The sequence below is a fragment of the Microcaecilia unicolor genome, chromosome 4, assembly GCF_901765095.1.
Source record: "Microcaecilia unicolor chromosome 4, aMicUni1.1, whole genome shotgun sequence".
Classification (NCBI taxonomy): domain Eukaryota; kingdom Metazoa; phylum Chordata; class Amphibia; order Gymnophiona; family Siphonopidae; genus Microcaecilia; species Microcaecilia unicolor.
In genome coordinates, this window is record NC_044034.1 from 293,927,523 (window position 1) to 293,947,846 (window position 20,324).

At 44.0% G+C, this 20,324-nt stretch overlaps 1 protein-coding gene across 20 annotated transcripts in view; it reads right to left on the reverse strand.

The window, feature by feature from the left end:
* CAMK2B (calcium/calmodulin dependent protein kinase II beta) overlaps window positions 1-20,324 on the reverse strand; it is a 453,822-nt gene that overhangs the window by 366,956 nt on the left and 66,542 nt on the right. For all 20 annotated transcript variants that reach the window (XM_030201732.1, XM_030201722.1, XM_030201730.1 and 17 more), the window contains exon 2: window positions 11,140-11,234. In XM_030201732.1, coding sequence (XP_030057592.1) covers window positions 11,140-11,234 — 95 coding nt within the window. The remainder of the gene's footprint in view (window positions 1-11,139; window positions 11,235-20,324) is intronic.

Genomic DNA, 20,324 nt, shown 5'->3' on the forward strand with positions numbered 1-20,324 from the left:
CCCTTATGACCTATTTATTCCAAAAGGCCTTTGAGCTTCTAGACTAAGATTTATCCTTTATTCTCCTAAATTCTATAGACAAACATGTTGGAACTCACATTGGTGTATTGAGCCTGTGGGCATATGTAGTTCATTTCCTCCTTTGACAGAAAAGATTAGGAAGTCAGAAGGAAGAAATGGAACTACATATGCTGAGAAGGAAAGAGACATTCTGCTGTAGCTCCCACAGGCTCTTTGTATTGTAAACCACCTAGATGACTCATCTCCAGGGTTGTATATTAAATAAAAATGAACTTAAATTTGATGGCGTGGTAGATTCATTCTATAGGAAGACTTTCTGTATTACTTCATAAGATGCTTGGTGCTGAAGAGGGTTTGTTGTTGCTATGGAGATGACATCAGAATCAGTTGTTCTTTTTTTTTTCTTATGGTGAGTTCTAGAGGGAGATGTCCTAGTTGTGCTCTGCACCCACTGTTCTGTGAGAAGGGCTTCAGTGGATGCCAAATATGTGTTTACATTTAACATATTAATGGTCCAATATACAGGGTCAGGGGTCATTATTTTCCAGGCTACATAATTTAACTGCAACAGGTTTTTTGCTGAGTATATCCAGCATTTGCAGTTTTTAGTTTTGTACTATATAGCCCTTTTCTATGCTCTGTGCTAGTAACAGGGGGTATGGTTACTGTGAAGTTGTGGCTACTCTGGGGGTAGAGCCATGAGTACCGGCACCTTTTTTGTTAGAAAAAAATGTACTGATTTACATGGTGCCTTTCAGTCAAGCAGGGGTGTAGCCAGACCTCAGGTTTGGAGGGGAGGCAAACATTTTTGCATTCCCCCCCCCCCCCCCCCCCCCGCATGACCATACATAGCTGAGCTGGCAGGAGCCCTCCTTCAGCCAAAGCCTGGGCCTCTGCCAAGCAAGACCCCATCCCTGCGTATGCTTGGTTTTCACAAAACTGAGCATAAACAGGGGAGGCCTACTTACGCATGCTCGGTTTTCATGCATGTGCGGGAAGCAGACCTCCCTCCCACATGCTTAGTTTCACAAAAAAAACAAGCAAATGCTGTGTGGGTGGGGGGGGGGGGGGTGTAGCAGTGGCCCTAGAAGCGCAGCAGGCTTTGGTTGGAAGATTGTTCTCCACTGGCAGGGGCTTGAGGACACTACCAACTGAAGCAGAAGACAGTGCCTCAATTTTTCAGAGGGTACAACACAAACCTATGCTTCTACTATTAATCAATAAACCACAGGAGGGAAAGAAATTGATTTCTTCTGCCTACTTCACCACTAACTACCAACCTTCTGCTGCTTGCTAGCAGGTGCTGAAGGATAAAGCTCACTGCCAGGTCACAGGAAAACACATATTACAGACTGCGGTCGATTAGCCTGAAACTGAAATCACACCTGTAATCATATTCAAACTCCTTTGCAGCTAACCCTGTACCCCCCCCCCCCCCCCAAATAAAAAGGACATCCAATCAAAGTCTGAAAAACTGACTGGCAGAAGGCTCTCACCAATGACATAGAAGGTGGGGGGGGGGGGGGGGGTTCTTCACCAGGAGCTGGCGGTATCTGAGTGCTGATGAGAAGCTCAGAGTGTGCACTCTTCTCTCTGTAATACAGGTGCTGCAAACATCTTTCATTTACACTTGTAGTGCAAGATGCAAAACAAGAGTAATGCATACAGACTCGTATTATTTCATAACCCTGCATGGGGCTTCTCTCTCCACACTCAGAAAAAGCACACCTATTAGAGTACTGCAAGGGGCTCCTCTTTCCTCCACTCAAACATCACAGCACCAAAAACTTTGCTGAGTCATAGCATCCAAAGAATCTCCTCACTTCACCCCCACAAGGAACGGTAATCATGACATCAAGAACTAGTAATAGGGCTCCTAACCATATCTCCTTTGGGGGTTGGGGTAAGGAACTTTTCATAAAACAACAAGAAGAATAGGAATGGAGTTCCTCTTCCCATATCCAAAGGCAGGCAGGAAGCTTCCAGCACCCCAACCCCTGTGTCCAATGTCATCACTTCTTCCCTTTCATCCAGTCCCACCAGGCCTGCTGCATCATACTACCTCAGCCTGGGCTCAGAACAAAATCAGCAAGGCACAAGGTCTTCTATTACAGCCCCATGATCCAGTGCTACTTCATCCCACTCCCTCCAATGACTTCCTGTCAAAGGAGGTGGGATGCTGCAGGGCTTCAGCATGGCCCAGTACCACCAAGGTAAGCATGGCAGGGGGCTGCATTCCTGCATGGTGCCCCCAAACATTGGCGTAACCTGCCATACTTACCTTGCTTAATTTGTTGCAGTGGCCCTGCCCACAAGGAGCAACTATTTCTCATGACAGCATTGGTAAAAGAATCTCCTACAATCAGTTACATCCCAGTCAATGGAATGAGATGTGATATAGTCACAGAATAGTTGACAGCACAGAAAGGTCACCAGATAGACTCATCCTGTTAACCCAGTTATTCTTGTCCACAAGTCACTGACTGTACCTTCTGGTAGACCCATTATCTCAGGAAACGGATTTCACTTAGAACCCTTATTGATTTTTGTACTTAAGGCCTTTTGTTCCACTCATCAGATCTTACGTCCGGGATTCATCCCATATGTTAAACTTACTAAATGACTTTGATGGTGATCTTCAGGAAATGGTTTTGGTAACATTAGATATTAATTTTTTGTATACCAATATTCCACAAATAGAGGCTCTAGCACAGTGGTCTCCAACATGCGGCTCCGGTAGTACAGTTTTGTGGCTCCATAACAGATAGATAGTTTAAAAATTAAATTTGCTCACCAAAGATGCGGCACTGTCCGGAGGCAGATAGTGAGATGTCCCCGCAAAGCTCCACTGGGTTGCAAGCGCCTACATTCCATGCATGGTCACATTTACGCATGCATGTATGCGCAGTATGAGGCACATGCTACCCAGTGGAGTTTCGCATGGCCTTCTCTCTATCCGCCTCTAGACTATGCTGTATCCTCCTGGTGCGCAATTTTAATTTTTCAACACCTATTAAAACTGTTATGGGGCCAGTTTTAATAGGTGTCACTGTGTTGGAATGTGCCCTGTTAATGGCAGGATACGGTAGTGTGATCACTTTGTCCCCTTGGCTGAATGGAATACTAATATGAGAAACAGAAATGAATTATAATGTGCTAGCTCTCCACCCTTTCCCATAAATATCTTTAAACTATCTGTTATGGGGCCACAAAACTGTGACAGGCAGATTACAAAGGGCACACTGTGGGGTCCTGCTGCACATATGCTTTGAAAGTGTAGTGAGTTAAGCATGCTTTACTGTTGTGCACTATCCCTTTTTAATGACTGAGATTTGGATTGAAAATATATGTAGTACAACTAAATTATTTTTCTCCTATACATCTGGTTGTGGTTAATATTTAATTGGTTTGAAATTTAGGGCTGTGCATTTAATGCATTAATAATGCAAATAACACATTAAATGTTTAACTTGTGCTAAAATGTTTAACGCATTAACACCATCATCGTCTCTCCCCCACCAGCCCACACCTCTTGAGCAAAGATGAAACACTCACTGAAGTGGCAATAAGTGGGGGTCAGTATAGAGAGGGAAAACCCACATCTGTGGCTTTAAACTCTGACAACACAAGTCACCATTTTTTTCCCGGAGGTGAGATGAGGACATGGCACAACCCTTAGAGAAAAGAGTAGGATACAACAGAAGTGTATGCTGAAATTGGATTAACCAGTAATATTATAGAAAACAGATATTAAATGCTATATTACTGGTAATATAGCACCATGCGACATAAGTATTGCCATACTGGGAAAGACCAAAGGTCAATCAAGCCCAGCATCCTGTTTCCAACAGTGGCCAATCCAAATCACAAATACTTGGCAAGATCCAAAAAAAGAACATTCTATAATGCTAATCCCAGAAATAGTGGATTCTCCCCAAGTCCATTTAATAATGGTCTATGGACTTTTTGTTTAGGAAGCCAGCCAAACCTTTTTTAAACTCTGCTAAGCTAATCGCCTTTACCAAATTCTCTGGCAATGAATTCCAGAGTTTAAGATATTGGGGGTAATGGATGCTGGCAATGTAGACAAGGACATTTAGGCATATATGGTGGGATTGCCCCAAGATTCAAGGGCTTTCGGATGTGATAGTGGAGGTGCTAGAGGAAATCCTGAATATTAGGGTGGGGAAGCAGATCACATTGCTCCTGGGATAGAGAAGGATAAGGGGCAATTTACAACCAATGGAATGATGGCAGCCCCCTTAGTGATTGCACAATGATGGAAGAGAATAGAGGTGCCCCGCTTAGAGGGTATCCTAAGGAGACTAGCCCCTCTATAGCTGATGAGAGCATTCCATCAGAATAAGTTGGTGTAATTTAGGAGCACTTGGGAATTGTAAAGAATCCCATAATGTTCTATAGGAGATTTAAGGAAATTGAAAGCTATCAGAATGGATAATCTGTGGAGCTGAGGGGGAAATGGAAAGGGGAATAACAAATGTTAAAATCAAGGAAGGTTTAGAGGATGTTAAAAGTTTGTTGAGCTGTAATATTGTTGGTATACATGAATGTGGAATTTTTTTCACTCTGTATTGTAATTACTCCTTGATTTGTAAGTAAAAATAATTTTTTTAACTAAAAAAAAAGATCCAGGCCAAAGCCTCCACTCTTAGGTCACAGCTATAGAACTAGACCTCTGTGTACTATGAATCAGTGGCGTAGCCAAGGGTGGGCTTGGGTGGGCCCAGGCCCACCCACTTTAGCCTACTACTACTACTACTTAGCATTTCTATAGCGCTGCCAGGGTTACGCAGCGCTGTACAAGTTTAAACATGGGGAGGGACAGTCCCTGCTCAAGAGAGCTTACAATCTAACGGTAACAGACTACGTAGTCAGTGTAGGTAACAGGAATGGGGAAGGTGTTAGGTGCCAAAAGCAAGGGAGAAGAGATGGGCCTTGAGTAAGGACTTGAAGATGGGCAGGGAGGGCGCATGGCGTATGGGCTCGGGAAGTCTGTTCCAGGCATAAGGTGATGCGAGGCAGAAGGGGCGGAGTCTGGAGTTAGCGGTGGTGGAGAAGGGTACAGATAGGAGTGATTTGTCCTGAGAGCGGAGGTTACGGGTGGGAACATACGGGGAGAGGAGGGTAGAGAGGTAATGGGGGGCAGCAGATTGAGTGCACTTGAAGGTCAATAGGAGAAGCTTGAACTGTATACGGTAGTGGATTGGGAGCCAGTGAAGCGACTTGAGGAGGGGGGTGATATGAGAGTATCGGTTCACCCGGTAGATAAGACGTGCGGCGGAATTTTGGACAGATTGAAGGGGGGATAGGTGGCTAAGCGGGAGGCCAGCGAGGAGAAGGTTGCAATAGTCAAGACGAGAGGTAACGAGCGAGTGGACGAGGGTTCGGGTGGTCTGTTCAGAGAGGAATGGGCGAATTTTGCTAATATTATAGAGGAAGAAGCGACAGGTCTTAGCTGTCTGTTGGATATGGGCAGAGAAGGAGAGGGAGGAATCGAAGATGACTCCGAGATTGCGTGCTGAAGAGACGGGGAGGATGAGGGTGTTGTCAACAGAGACGGAAAGTGGGGGAAGAGGAGAAGAGGGTTTGGGTGGAAAGATAAGGACCACCCAGTAGCAGCATACCTATGATGTGGCTGGCAGGGATTCCCAAGCCTCACCAGCCGAAAATTCCCAACAACTGTCCCTCCTGCATACCTTGTAAATAGCAGATCTTCACCTGCAGCAAGTAGCGACTGATACATACTGCTCACACCAGTCCCACATCCTTCCCTCTGACATATTCCCGCCTATGCGGAAAAAGGAAGCTGCATCAGTGCTGTGGGGCCAACATGAGCAGTGTGTATTAGTTGCTGCTTGCTGCCGGTGAAAATCTGCTATTTAAAAGGTATGCAGGAGAGGGGGGATGTTTGAGAGACCATATGGCATGCAGGTGAGAGGAGAGACCAAATCACCTGTGGGATGGAGTGGGGTTCTTCTGCCCACCCATCTTGGGTTCAGGCCCACCCAAAATTGGGTGTCTGGCTACTCCCCTGCTATGAATGGTAAAAGCTGCATCATGTCACAAATCCATCACTGAAAAACATGGCTATGCATGAAAACTAGCAGAGCAAAGATCACATGGTCAATGACGGAAGCACAGGGAGATAAAGTGATAAGCTTCGGGTCCCACTGATCTGCTACTACTTCTTTTTGTATAGCAGCAGGGGCGTAGCTACGGGTGGGCCTGGGTGGGCCCAGGCCCACCCAATTTCACCTCTGGCCCGCCCACCCAATCGCACACACACGCCCGCCCACTTTTCTTCCAGGCCCACGCCAGCCCCAGCTCCCATTGCCAGCCACTGCTGCTTTTCCTGTTGAGCAGCAGGGCCGGCGCTACAAAAAGAAGAAGCGCTCAGTTGACTGAGCTGAGCGCCAACACTAATGAGAAAATATGTTTAAAAAAAAAACCGCGGCACCGCAGGCAACCATGGGGCATTGGCTGCTGGCTCTGCAGGCTCCTCCCGTCTCCCTACATTACTGCCCCTGTTTCGCTCCAGGGGCAGTGACGTAAGAGAAAGGAGGAGCCTGCAGAGCCAGCAGCCAATGCCTCAAGGCTGCCTGCGGACCTGGTGCCGCGCTTTTTTTTTTTTTACATTTTTTCTCGTTAGCGTTGGCGCTCAGCTCAATCAGCTGAGCGCTTCTTCTTTTTGTAGCGCTGGCCCTGCTGCTCAACAGGAAAAGCAGCAGTGGCCGGCAATGGGAGCTGGCGCTGGCGGGCCTGAATCAGGAGAGGGAAAACAGATGGAAGGATGGGGAGAAAGAGGGAAAACGGAAGGATGGCAGAGAAAGAGGGAAAACAGATGAAAGGATGGGGAGAGAAAGAGGGAAAACGGATGGAAGGATGGCAGAGAGAGAGGGAAAACGGATGGAAGGATGGGGAGAGAAAGAGGGAAAACAGATGGAATGATGGCAGAGAAAGAGGGAAAACAGATGGAAGGATGGGGAGAGAGAGGGAAAACGGATGAAAGGATGGGGAGAAAGAGGGAAAATGGATGGAATGATGGCAGAGAAAGAGGGAAAACAGATGGAAGGATGGGGAGAAAGAGGGAAAACGGATGGAAGGATGGGGAGAGAGAGGGAAAACAGATGGAAGGATGGGGAGAGAGAGGGAAAACGGATGGAAGGATGGCAGAGAGAGGGAAAACAGATGGAAGGATGGGGAGAAAGAGGGAAAACGGAAGGATGGGGAGAGAAAGAGGGAAAACGGATGGAAGGATGGGGAGAAAGAGGGAAAACGGAAGGATGGGGAGAAAGAGGAGACATGGATGAAAGGATGCAGAGAGAAAGGGGAGAGACTGGAAGGATGTGGAGAGCGAAGGGACACTGAACAGAAAAGGATAGAGAGATAGAGAGACACTGGTTAGAAGGAGGGAGAGAGAGACATTAGATGGAAGGATCAGGAGAGAGGGTAGATGGGTGGAAGGATGGGGAGAGAAAGAGGGAAGACGCTGGATGGAAGGGTAGGGAGAAAGAGGTGACAATGGATGGAAGGATGCAGAAAGAAAGAGGGGAGACCACTGGAAGGATGGGGAAAGAGAGGGGAGACACTGGAAGGATGGGGAGAGAAAGAGGAGAGCTGCTGCATGGAAAAGGGGAGTAGTGAAAGACTGGAGAATAAGAGGAAGGGGTATGGGGAGAACAAAGGTGATAAAAAGATGAAAAGCCATAAGTAGATGAAGGAAATTAAAGAATGGATAGTAAGAATGAATTAAATCTGGACAGAGAGAGAGAGGCAGAAAAATATTGAAGAAAGCAAAGAAAAAGAGAAAAATGACAAATAGCTAGGAAACCCTGGCAGAAGAGTTCAGCGAAAATGAAGGAAAGCAGAATCTAGAGACTGGGAGCAACACAATGAGAAAAAGTAAATGGCCATACAACAAAGGTAAAGAAAATAATTTTATTTTTAATTTAGGATAAAGTAATATGGTACCTGTGTTAATAAAGTTTCAGAGACCAATACTTCCTTCCTTAGGTCAGGAGAGGATACCATAACAGCATTATACTGGCCTGAGGCAGGAGGTTTTGGCCTCTGAAAGCTCACTGAAAATGTGACTAAATTTTGCTGGGGGAGGGGGGTAGAGAGAAAATTTTGTGCCCACCCACTTTGGGTTCAGGCCCACCCAAAATCAGCAGTCTGGCTACGCCACTGTATAGCAGTACTAGATATATGCGGTGCTATACATAGACATATAAGAGTCAGTCCCCACTGTACAGAGCTTACAATCTATTTAAGACAGACAGGACAAATAAGGGATTAGGGAGCTATGTTTATTATGGGAATAATTAAAACATATTGAACAAAGTGAATACGGGGTTGATTTAAAAGCATCATTAAGAAGGTGGGCTTTTAGCCTGGATTTGAATAGGGCGAAAGACGGACCATGACATAATGACTCAGGAAGTGTATGGAGCAGCAAGGTGGAAAGAACAGAGTCTGGAGTTGGCAGTGGAGGAGAAGGGTACAGATAAGAGTGACTTACCTGAAGATCAGAGTTCCCAGGGAGGGGAGTAGTGATAAGAGGAGAAATACTGAGAAGCTGCAGAATAAATGCACATGTAAATCAGTAAGACAGTTTGAATTATATTTGGAAATGGATAGGGAGCAAGGAAGTGACTTGAGAAGAGAGTGCAAAAGCTGGTATATGAATTTTTCTTGCTGTAGATGTTTATTTTTAGCCCAGCAATTTCCTCACACTTCTTTGGGTAACAAGGACTGACTCCTGGTGGAAAGGTGAGATCATGATCCTTCTTATGCAGCTCCCTGTGGTTTTTCTGCTTTAACGCCCTCTCTCCTACTGCCAAACTTCAGCTGCAGGTAGAGCTCCATTTGAAGCCTAGGGCATGTGCACCCTGAGCCAATCCAGAAGCCCCACTATGACTCAAGCCCCAATGGCCAAAGCAAACCGGGCTTACAACATTTCATTTAGCCAGTTTAGCATGCCTTGCATGTTATTGTGCACCTAATGCAAAACAGGTCTTATCACTGCTTTTACCATTTGTGGGAGCAGTGACTGAAAGCACTATGCTAATGTATGAAAATGAGCTCATTTGAATTAAAATGAGCATTCCATGTGATGCACAGATGTTTCCGAGCAATGCACAGAAAGGAGCACCTACCTGTAACATTCAAAATTTTCTGGCAGATCTGAAGGTGTCTTTGAATGAGGGCGACTTCTCAGTGAAACAGTCTGCTAGCATTTTTATCTGCATGTGTGTGGGAAATAGGTCATACGCGTGTAATTATATGTGTGTATTTTCCATCCATAGAAAAAGAAAGCAGTTTGCTTGCATTTTTAATACTATCTGCATGTGTGTTGGAAATGTGCCATGTCCATGTATTGTGTGTAGGCAAATGCACCATGTACATGTGTTATATGTGTATGTTCCCATGTACATGTGCTATATGTGTATGTTCCCATGTAACAGTAGTGTAAAAATGTGCCATTGTGCTTTTTTTCCCTTGGATATGGCACAGAACATCAGCGTTTACCGTGAGACCATTCTGCACATGTGCTAGGCGCTTTCTCTACTGAGCAGCATGTAGACGTTCCACATATCTCATTTGTATGCAATATCCTTTTAGCGGCAATCTCTGTTTCACATTCAATAAGTTCAGTGGTGGTTATGCAGATGTTAACAGTGACTTTTGAGCATCGGCCCCTCAGTTTCTTCCTTCCCCCATCCTTGGGGAGCTGTGAATACTACCTCTGCAGCATTCCCATGCACACCCACAGCCCAAGCTGACAGCTCATCTGATCTGGAAATGAACCGCAGGTCTTCCAAAAATCAGTGCATGTCTTGATACATTGCTAAGTGTGCTAACTACTGAATCATCTCTGGTTCCTTAGTAAGGTTTCTTTCCACTAACACACAATTCTCTGCTCTCTCTACTGCAGGGTTTCTCAACCCAGTTCTCGGGGAACCCCAAGCCATTCTGGTTTGAAGATAGCAATAATAAATATGCATGAGGTATTTGTATACAGTGGAGGCAGCACATGCAAATTTGTCTCATGCATATTCATTGTAAATATCTTGGAAACCAGACTGTGGGACTGGGTTGAGAAACCCTGCTCTAGTAGCTTCGCTATGGTTTTCTTCTGTTGGTAGTACAGAAGACGTAGGCTGAAATTCTGAGAATGTGAGCAGAATGGCTATCGTTTTGTTCATTCTGCACACAGCAGCCTACTAAAGCTTGCACAGACAATGGTGGCCAAAGACTGCAGTTATATGCACAACATTTATGGTCACCAAACACCTCTTTTATCAAATGCCCCCCCCCCCCCCAAGCAAGCACAAATACATCCATTTTAAAGTTTTCGTGTTCGTATAAAGTGGTGGTTTTTTATGCTCTTGTCTTTTCTCGTTTGGTTTAAGAAAGCTTCCTATAGAAGTTTTTTAAATTATACAATTATTTAAAAAAAAAAAAAAAAAGGTTCAGGTGGGTACATGATGCACTAGAGTTCCATGGCACTTTGTAATATATCCTCATCAATTTTGTCATGCTTGCTAACATTTTTGGGGCTAACCTAAAGTGAGCAGTTAAATTTCAAGAGTGTTTTTATGTTTGCAGGAAGTGGGTGTGAGTCTTGCAGGTACCTGGCTGTGATAATTTTAGAAAGAGTGACAACAGTGGTACAGCACTAACACCTAGAATAGGGCAAAATCAGGTCTCTTTTACGTTAGTAACAGTATTACATTCACTGCTGACTCCACCGGGGAGCTCAAGCCTAAAATCTACCTACCAGCTCTCTAAAGGGCAGGTTTCTTTGCACTAAGCATCCATTATAGCTTGAGAAAATAGCAGGTCTTTACACTATAATATTTACAACCTTATGAAACAAAAGGTCTCCTTTATAAAGTATGCTCAGCATAAGAAAGGATATGTCTCCTTTACATCACATCCCAATGACAGTCAGGGACAGGGCAGGTCTTCATGTAAAAGATGGAGTGTTAACACACAAACTTGCACATTGTCAAAGGTCATAGATAGGCCATTCACAGGAAGGGACAAAGTCAGCAGAGGTGATATCCTTGGGGCAGTGGACTGTGCTCTTACCTCTTGCTGAGAGCTTCTTGGTGTTGATTATCTTGGCGGCGTACTCATGTCCAGTGCAAAGCTTAACGCAGCGTCGTACTACAGAGAAGGCCCCCCTGGAAAAAGTAAAAGAGTGTATTTGTCATCAGCTAAGGTAATCAATAGAAATAAAACAAAATAAAACATGAAAAAGAAAATCAGAACTATTGGTCCATGTTCACAGCAAGGCACATTGAGAGTCAGATCAGCTTATTCTAAAATGTCAGAGCCAGTTGGCAACCTTAAATATTTTGGATGTATTCTATATGTCCAACATGCAAAACAGAATGAAATATCTTTCTCTGTCCTCTGAGCCAGTACTGGACCAATAACCTAGTATGATAAGGACACACTGCCTTCCAGAACTAAGGCAGTGCTCCAGTATGGTACAGAGATGAATGCCTCCTAATAAGTCAGTACTGAATCAATGTCCCAATGTGATGCTTGGAGGCAAACTTTCTTCTAAACAAGTACTGAACTAAAGGCCAGTCTGATGATGTGGGTTCTCCTTCCTCTCAATCAGTGCCAGAGCAGTAAACATCAAAATTGGGCCAGATCAGTCTGGGGTTCCAGAGAAATAAAGTAACCCAAAAATGGTCCAACGCATTTCTATGGGAAAGGCAGTTCACCTTCCTCAGTATAAAAACAGTGGAGTCAAAATCAAAGTGATTTGTGAGGGGAAGAGCTTAAATCACTTGGGGCTGGTTATCCACTGATATTCAATGGCACTTAAATATGCAGTACCTTTGAATATCAGCACTAACTGGATATTTTGGAACCAGACCTCAGAGAGGCTTTTATTTTTTTTTCTAGGTGGGTCACAAAATTCACAATATATAAGAGATTTACAGACATTATATAGAGGAGTGTGGTAGCCGTGTTAGTCCACTCTTAAGGTTATCAATAGAAATCAAACAAAATAAAACATGGAAAAGAAAATAAGATGATACCTTTTTTATTGGACAAAACTTAATACATTTCTTGATTAGCTTTCGAAGGTTGCCCTTCTATAAAATTTACAAATACCTTCCTAAAAATTTTTTTTAACAAAAATCATCCTAAATCATGAATTTAGCCAAAAGGTCAGCTGCCTCACTGTTCACTTCTCAGGAAATTCAATGCAAGAATTGTGTATAATGCCAAGAATTAAGGGATCCTTTTACTAAGCTGTTGCAAAAAGTGGCCTTAGCGCACCTTTGCATAGTTTTTTTCCTATGCTATGCCCATTTTTACCACAGCCATAAAATGTATGGTTTTCTATATTTGGCCATGTGCTAATGTAGTACTGTTACACTGGAATCTAAAAAACAAACCTTCAATCAAGAAGTCCTAGGTTCCAGTCCACTTTTTGGTTTAACCACAGTCTCAGAACTAACACAGTTGAAACACTGACCTCCAAAAAGAAGACTCCATTATCACAATAGCATGCTGTATATCAGCTAAAGAATTCTGTTTTTCCTCCTTTGAATCTGTTTCCGAAGGTTGAATTATGGATGTAGAAACAGCAACAAAGACATAAAAGTCTTTAATAAAAGACACTGAACTTTAATGAAGTCCATCAACCAGAAAATCAAACCTCACAAATCCTGGACCAATAGAGTCCTAGCTTGAAAAGGTTGCAATGGGAAGTTACCCAGCCCCAGGGAAGATTGCTACATCTCCTATAATAATTTGTCGATCTGCATCCCTGGATGGCCGGATGGATGGCTAGGTTACTACTACTACTTATCATTTCTATAGTGCTACTAGACATACGCAACGCTGTACACTTGAACATGAAGAGACAGTCCCTGCTCGACAGAGCTTACAATCTAATTAGGACAGACAAACTGGACAAACAAAAGATAAGGGAATATTAAAGTGAGGATGATAAATTAAGGGTTCTGAACAAGTGAATAAGGGTTAGGAGTTAAAAGCAGCATCAAAAAGGTGGGCTTTTAGCTTAGATTTGAAGACGGTCAGAGATGGAGCTTGACGTACCAGCTCAGGAAGTCTATTCCAGGCATATGGTGCAGCAAGATAAAAGGAACGAAGTCTGGAGTTAGCAGTGGAGGAGAAGGATGCAGGTAAGAGATTTACCCAGTGAACGGAGTTCCCGGGGAGGAATGTAGGAAGAGATGAGAGTGGAGAGGTACTGAGGAGCTGCAGAGTGAATGCATATGGGTTCATAACCATATGCAAATGAGCTACCACCGCTACACACTGCTCCAGGGAAGGAGAGGCACACTCCAACCTGATGTACATCACATGCCATCTACTGCAACACACCTTAACTACTATCCACCACGATCTGCCAAATTTAAAATTGTGTCTCTGTCGGTTTGAAGTGCAGAACTGACTCCACGTGTTTTCGTCTAATGCAGACCACCCATTTACATTGCGTCGAAAGCAGTTTCCTGTAAAATTGGCTTTTGGAATGAGAATTAACAAATCATAAGGCCAGACTTTGGAAAAAGTTGGCATTTTCTTGCCAGAACCAGTATTTACTCATGGACAACTGTATGTGGCATTTTCCTGAGTTCAAAAGTCTTTGGATGCAATTATAAAAGTCATACATGGTCCTGAGCAAGGAAAGGTTTTCCCTCATTGTGGCAAAGTTTTCACCAAAAATGTTGTATATAAAGAAATTTTCCATATGTAAAGGAGGATTATATTTTTCCAAAATCTTTCTACGTTATTTTGTATTGTTTTACTTTTATCAAATTGCATAAAGCCAAAACACAAGACCAAAAAAAAAAAAACACCTGGGGCAGCATGCGGAAGGGGGTCCATGTCCCCTGCCCTGGGAGGATATTCCTGCATTGTAAAGCCTTATCAGTTATTGCTTATCATAGGATATTCCTGCTAATGCTTCTGTTAAAAACATAATGGCTATTAGATGATAGCCTTGCTAGGGCCCGTTTCATTTTTTCGGGAAACGGGTTTTTTGCTTGTTAAAAACATATAATCTCCCCACCACCACCACAACTACTAAAGCATATCATTTCTTTCTCTGTAATATCACCAAAATCCATTTTTTTTTTCTTTCTGAGCATGCTACTAAAACCTTCATCCAATCTCTCATCATCATGCAACCTCTTTCTCAGAAGTCTCCCTATGGAACCATCTCTCTCCCCTTCAGACACACAACTTACTTCTCTCCAGTATTACTATGACTATATAACACCTGTTCTCAGGTCACCGCATTGGCTTCTCATCTACATCCCGTTCTAGCTCTTCTCTACACTGCACTTCTTACGCTCTGATAATTATTGTTTAATTGTAGTAATGTTATTCTCTGCCTTGAACATTCTGGAAAATAGACTTGTGAAAGAATTGTATTAGTACGTGATTGATTAGCTTTGATATTTCTAGAACGTGTTCTTTGCTTTCTGCACAATATTCTTTTTATGCAGTTTATAAATAATACAAGTAGAAAAGACTCGCAGAAGTAGTGTATTTACCTGTTTTATTAATATAAATTACAGAGGTGCCAAAGTCACACACATTAAGCATGTCATACAAGCATTGTACTGCACTCACATGCTGAACAACCCTCTTCACACATATTCAGAGTGTGCCCCTGTGGTCTGCATCTCACCCTTTCTGTTCCACTGTCCTCCCCCTTCGTCTATAGTTTGGAGTTGAAGATCATTATAATTTTTCTTTAGGTTTTCTATCTCTTCGTTCCCCCTTCCTTGAATTGTAGTAGATTTGGCCTAGCTGTTTTCAGATAGGATGAAATTTTCTTGGAGACGATTTTGGGTTGATAGCACTTTTGTTTAAAGAATTCTTGCGATAGCAAATATGGAAGTATCTTGTAGCTTAATAATGGATTTTTTTTATGTGTAGAGGGTGGAAACTGGAACTATGAAGGTAGCTGCATCTGCCAGTTGGGATTCCTACATATTGACATAACCTACATTGGTTTCTTACGTCAGACAGGGGCAGGCCCAAGAGGAGAGAGACGCGAAGGAAGACTGGGCACAGACAGAGCCATCAGCTGTTCTTCTTGCCTGTGCAGTGCCTTCACACAGTGCTGCACGGGCTGGTAAGAGGGAGGGGGGCACGGTGGAGGGGGGAATGGCGGCGACGACCCCAGGAGGGGGCGGGGCATAGGGCGGAGGATGTCGGGAGGCAGAGCTGTGGGGCGAAAGAGTAGAGAGGAAGGGAGGGGGGCCGTCAGGGGCTGCTGATTTTTGTTTTGCTTTTTAATTTATAATGCAGGGGGAAGCGGGGAGCAGCGGTGACGTCGGGCAGGGTGGGGGGGGGCAAGGCCGTCAATACAGGACGCTCTTGACGAGCGCCTTTGCCCCCTCCTGATCCTTTTTTGATTTTTGTTTTTATTTTGGGAGCCACGTGTTTTTTTTGTTTTGATTGTTTGTGGCATGCGTAGAGCAGCCAGCATAACGCTTGGCTGCTCTGCGCATGCTTAAGGGGCCAATTACCGACGGGGATTACGAACATATGATACATTGTACATTTCAATACCGCACCGAACATTTCTGAGCTGGTTTTTTTGTGCATTCTTCGTTGTTTCAAATTCGTTAAGCACTTTTACGATTTAGATTTTTTAACGTTTGGTTGATGCATCTCCCCCTAAATTAGGAAAATATCATCTATGTAGTAGTAATACCTTTAAGGTTTGTTGTGGACTGAAGGGGAAGAGAATCTTAACCATAAGTACATAAGTAATGCCATACTGGGAAAAGACCAAGGGTCCATCGAGCCCAGCATCCTGTCCACGACAGCGGCCAATCCAGGCCAAGGGCACCTGGCAAGCTTCCCAAACGTACAAACATTCTATACATGTTATTTCTGGAAATTTGGATTTTTCCAAGTCCGTTTAGTAGCGGTTTATGGACTTGTCCTTTAGGAATCCGTCCAACCCCTTTTTAAACTTTGCTAAGCTAACCGCCTTCACCACTTTCTCCGGCAACGAATTCCAGAGTTTAATTACACGTTGGGTGAAGAAAAATGTTCTCCGATTTGTTTTAAATTTACTACACTGTAGTTTCATCGCATGCCCCCTAGTCCTAGTATTTTTGGAAAGCGTGAACAGACGCTTCACATCCACCTGTTCCACTCCACTCATTATTTTATATACCTCTATCATGTCTCCCCTCAGCCGTCTCTTCTCCAAGCTGTATAGCCCTAGCCTCCTTAGTCTTTTTTCATAGGGAAGTCGTCCCATCCCCGCTATCATTTTAGTCGCCCTTCGCTGCACCTTTTCCAGTTCTACTATATCTTTCTTGAGATGCGGCGACCAGAATTGAACACAATACTCAAGGTGCGGTCGCACCATGGAGCGATACAACGGCATTATAACATCCTCACACCTGTTTTCCATACCTTTCCTAATAATACCCAACATTCTATTCGCTTTCTTAGCCGCAGCAGCACACTGAGCAGAAGGTTTCAGTGTGTTATCGACGACGACACCCAGATCCCTTTCTTGGTCCGTAATTCCTAACGTGGAACCTTGCATGACGTAGCTATAATTCGGGTTCTTTTTTCCCACATGCATCACCTTGCACTTGCTCACATTAAACATCATCTGCCATTTAGCCGCCCAGTCTCCCAGTCTCGTAAGGTCCTCTTGTAATTTTTCACAATCCTGTCGCGATTTAACGACTTTGAATAACTTTGTGTCATCAGCAAATTTAATTACCTCGCAAGTTACTCCCATCTCTAAATCATTTATAAATATATTAAAAAGCAGCGGTCCTAGCACGGACCCCTGAGGAACCCCACTAACTACCCTTCTCCATTGTGAATACTGCCCATTTAACCCCACTCTCTGTTTCCTATCCTTCAACCAGTTTTTAATCCACAATAGGACATTTCCTCCTATCCCATGACCCTCCAATTTCCTCTGTAGCCTTTCATGAGGTACCTTGTCAAACGCCTTTTGAAAATCCAGATACACAATATCAACCGACTCCCCTTTGTCCACATGTTTGTTCACTCCTTCAAAGAATTGAAGTAAATTGGTCAGGCAAGATTTCCCCACACAAAAGCCATGCTGACTTGGTCTCAGTAATCTATGTCCATTTTCATCACCTCTGTCTATCCACCCACCCCTTTCACTGAGCTATAGTAACATATACAGACAGCCCAGTGTAACTGCATTGTTTCTTCAATGACCTGATAAAGAGAGGATAACTCTTACAAGCGTGTCAAAGAAACTTGTTAAAGGTATCACCTACAACTTGTTTGTTCACCTTTATTTTCACAGTTTAAAAGATGTGAAGTGTCAACACATCATGCAGGACAACTAGTGCAGACTTAGAAATCCATTTTTAGGTGCATGTGAAAGCATTATTTGTCAATAAGAATATAGTAAAATTCAGACTTGTGCCTAGTGCACCCCCCCAAATTAACCTTGTGCTCCTTCCAGTGGCGTACCAAGGGGGGGGGGTCTGCCCCGGGTGCACGCCGCTGGGGGGGTGCCGCGTGCCTGTTGGCCGAGTCCGCTCGTTCCCTCCCTGCTGCTCCCTCTGCGCGGAACAGGTTACTTCCTGTTCCGGGGCAGAGGGAGCAGCAGGGAGGGAACGAGCGGACTCGGCCAACAGGCGCGCGGCACCCCCCCCCCCCCAGCAGGTAAAAATGCACCCGGGGGAGGGTGTAATTTCGCCAGTGGGGGGGGGGGGTGTAATTTCACTGGGGGGGGGGCATCGGCGATCCGCCCCGGGTGTCAGGCAGCCTAGGAACGCCACTGGCTCCTCCAAAAAAAATCATTTTTGGGTACACCACTGCTGCTGAATCAGATCCTCTGTTGCATAATGCAAAAACTAGTATGACATGATGAAACTATCAGCGGCATAATCGAAAGAGAAGGGCACCCATCTTCCAACACAAATCGGGAGATGGGCATTCTTCTCTCAGGGTCGCCCAAATCGGTATAATCGAAAGCCGATTTTGGGCGTCCTCAACTGCTTTCCGTCGCGGGGACAACCAAAGTTCACGGGGGCGTGTCGGCAGTGTACCTATCAGTTTTCCATCTCCTCTCATTCCCTATCTTTCCAATTTCCCATCTCATTCTTTCCCCAGCCTCTTATTCCCTTCTGTCATCTTCTCCACATTACTACTTTTCTACCCTCTGTACACACTATCCTTACCTCACTCATCTCCTTAACACCCCCCCCCATAACCACTCCCATATAGTTCCACCATTCCCAGCATATTTCCTTCCTCTATCTCTCCTTCTATTTCTTCCCCCCCCCCCCCCCACACCTTTGTAACCTGACATCTCCCAGTCCCTTTCCCTTCACCCCAAGAATTTCCCTATCCTATCTCTCTTCCTTCATACTTCCTCCCCCCCCCCCCCCCCCCCGACCATGGTGAAGGGAAATGGATTGGAGACAGCTCAAAATGTATGAGAGGAGGGCCCTTTGGCATATGAGCTGGAGAACGGGGCAAAATGTGCATAAGTTGGTATGTCTGCAGGTGGAGGAAAAAGCATCTGAGGGTATTTCAGCAGTTTCATGTTTAGTCTCTGAGGTCATTTTTCTCCATGTTTTTGATTTAAAGTAATTTTGTTTATTTTTGTCTACTGGAATAAATCTATTTTAGTAGTTTTTTTTAATACTGTGTTGTGTTTTACCTACTGTATCTGAATGTACACCACTTTGATAGCTTTCAGGCTTGTAGGCGGAATATAAATATTAATTAATTAACCACTATTCCTGGTTTTTGTTAGTTGTTTCAAAATTGCCCCATTACCAAACCGGAAGTTGGCAAGATATTAGGACTAGATGTGAAACATCCAGGGATATTGAGCTCAAAGGTTCTGACATATCCACTGATGGTTCTGTTCAGTCACTCTTTGAAGATAGAAGTGATTTTGGAGAAATGGAATAGAGTAGATGTCCCTCTTCATAAAAGTAGAAATAAGGAGGAGTCTGGCTGGGTTAATCCAGAAGTCTTGAATCCATACTCGAGAAGGTGCAAGGAGAAAGGTGCTGCCCTGTTATATAGGGGTTCTGAAGAGGAATCTTTGATGGGCTTGGTGAAATCAGTGGAGTTGAGTCTCTGAGACCATTGCTGATTCTGTGTCCCTCTGAACACGAATACAGTCCTTAACAAAGTGTTTAATGCAGTTTCCTCTCACTGTTGTCAGCTGTATGGGAGAAAACTCCTAGTGCCCTCTAGTGACTTCCAGCTAGCTTTTGGAATGTCTGGTAGCTCACACTTAATGCAACATACGGGATAGATAAATTATTTTCTATTGGCCAGTTAATGCAATCTCATAGCCCAGTCCTGGTTCAAAATGGCTATCAGAACCTTCACTTTGTTCCCTCTCTAGGTTATATAAGTTCACTTTTCCTTTTTATTAAAACCTATTTTCACTTTAGAAAATAAGTTGTTACAGATTGTTATATAAATAACTTATGAAACTGCCTTGCAACCATAAAAATGCCATACTGCAGTGACAAAGCTCTAATAACCTGTAGTAGCGTGAGCAAGGGTGGGCCTACAGCCTTGAATAACAAAGCCACAGAAAAGTTTAAAAGCAAAATAAACCAATTGATTTAAGAACAGAAAAATGGGTGACCTGTTCCTCTCACAGGTCAGGAGGAAATAAACACACAAAAAAATTAGTTCTGTTGTTCAAAAAGTTCTCTTCCTTCCTTGGCCAGTTCTTGCAGAGCCAGGGTGTGCATTTATCTGTCTTTCGTAAGGCAACTCAAATAGCTTGATTCTGGCCTGGAATCCCAGGGTTACAGTTCTGTCTTTTCAAAAGAAGTACAATTGGCCAGGCTTGGCCTTCAAGTCACAATTTTAGCAAGGTTCCAAGCTAAATCTGGCCTACCTGAGTAGAGCTTCTACAGGACTTCTCTGGGCCTCCCTGATTGATCTATGCTGAGTTGTTATCTTGCCTTGACCACACCCTCCCTGCTCTGCTCCTGCTGAGGCATCCCCTGTAGCCTGCATTATAAGGTGGCTCTTTGACTGAGGGAGTGCTATTAAGGGGGGACAGTAATTTCCTATAGACTCCTTCACACAATCCTTTGTTTGGACCCACCAATAAATCAAAACCAGAGATGGGATTCTGGCACAATGAGTATCCATTCACCACTATCCTGGGATTCTTCTATTATTTTAACGGACCCCCTCCTTTCACTGCAACCTGACATCAGAAGCAATGCACCAGAGGTCCTTCCAGAGTCTTGTTCAGAGGTTCT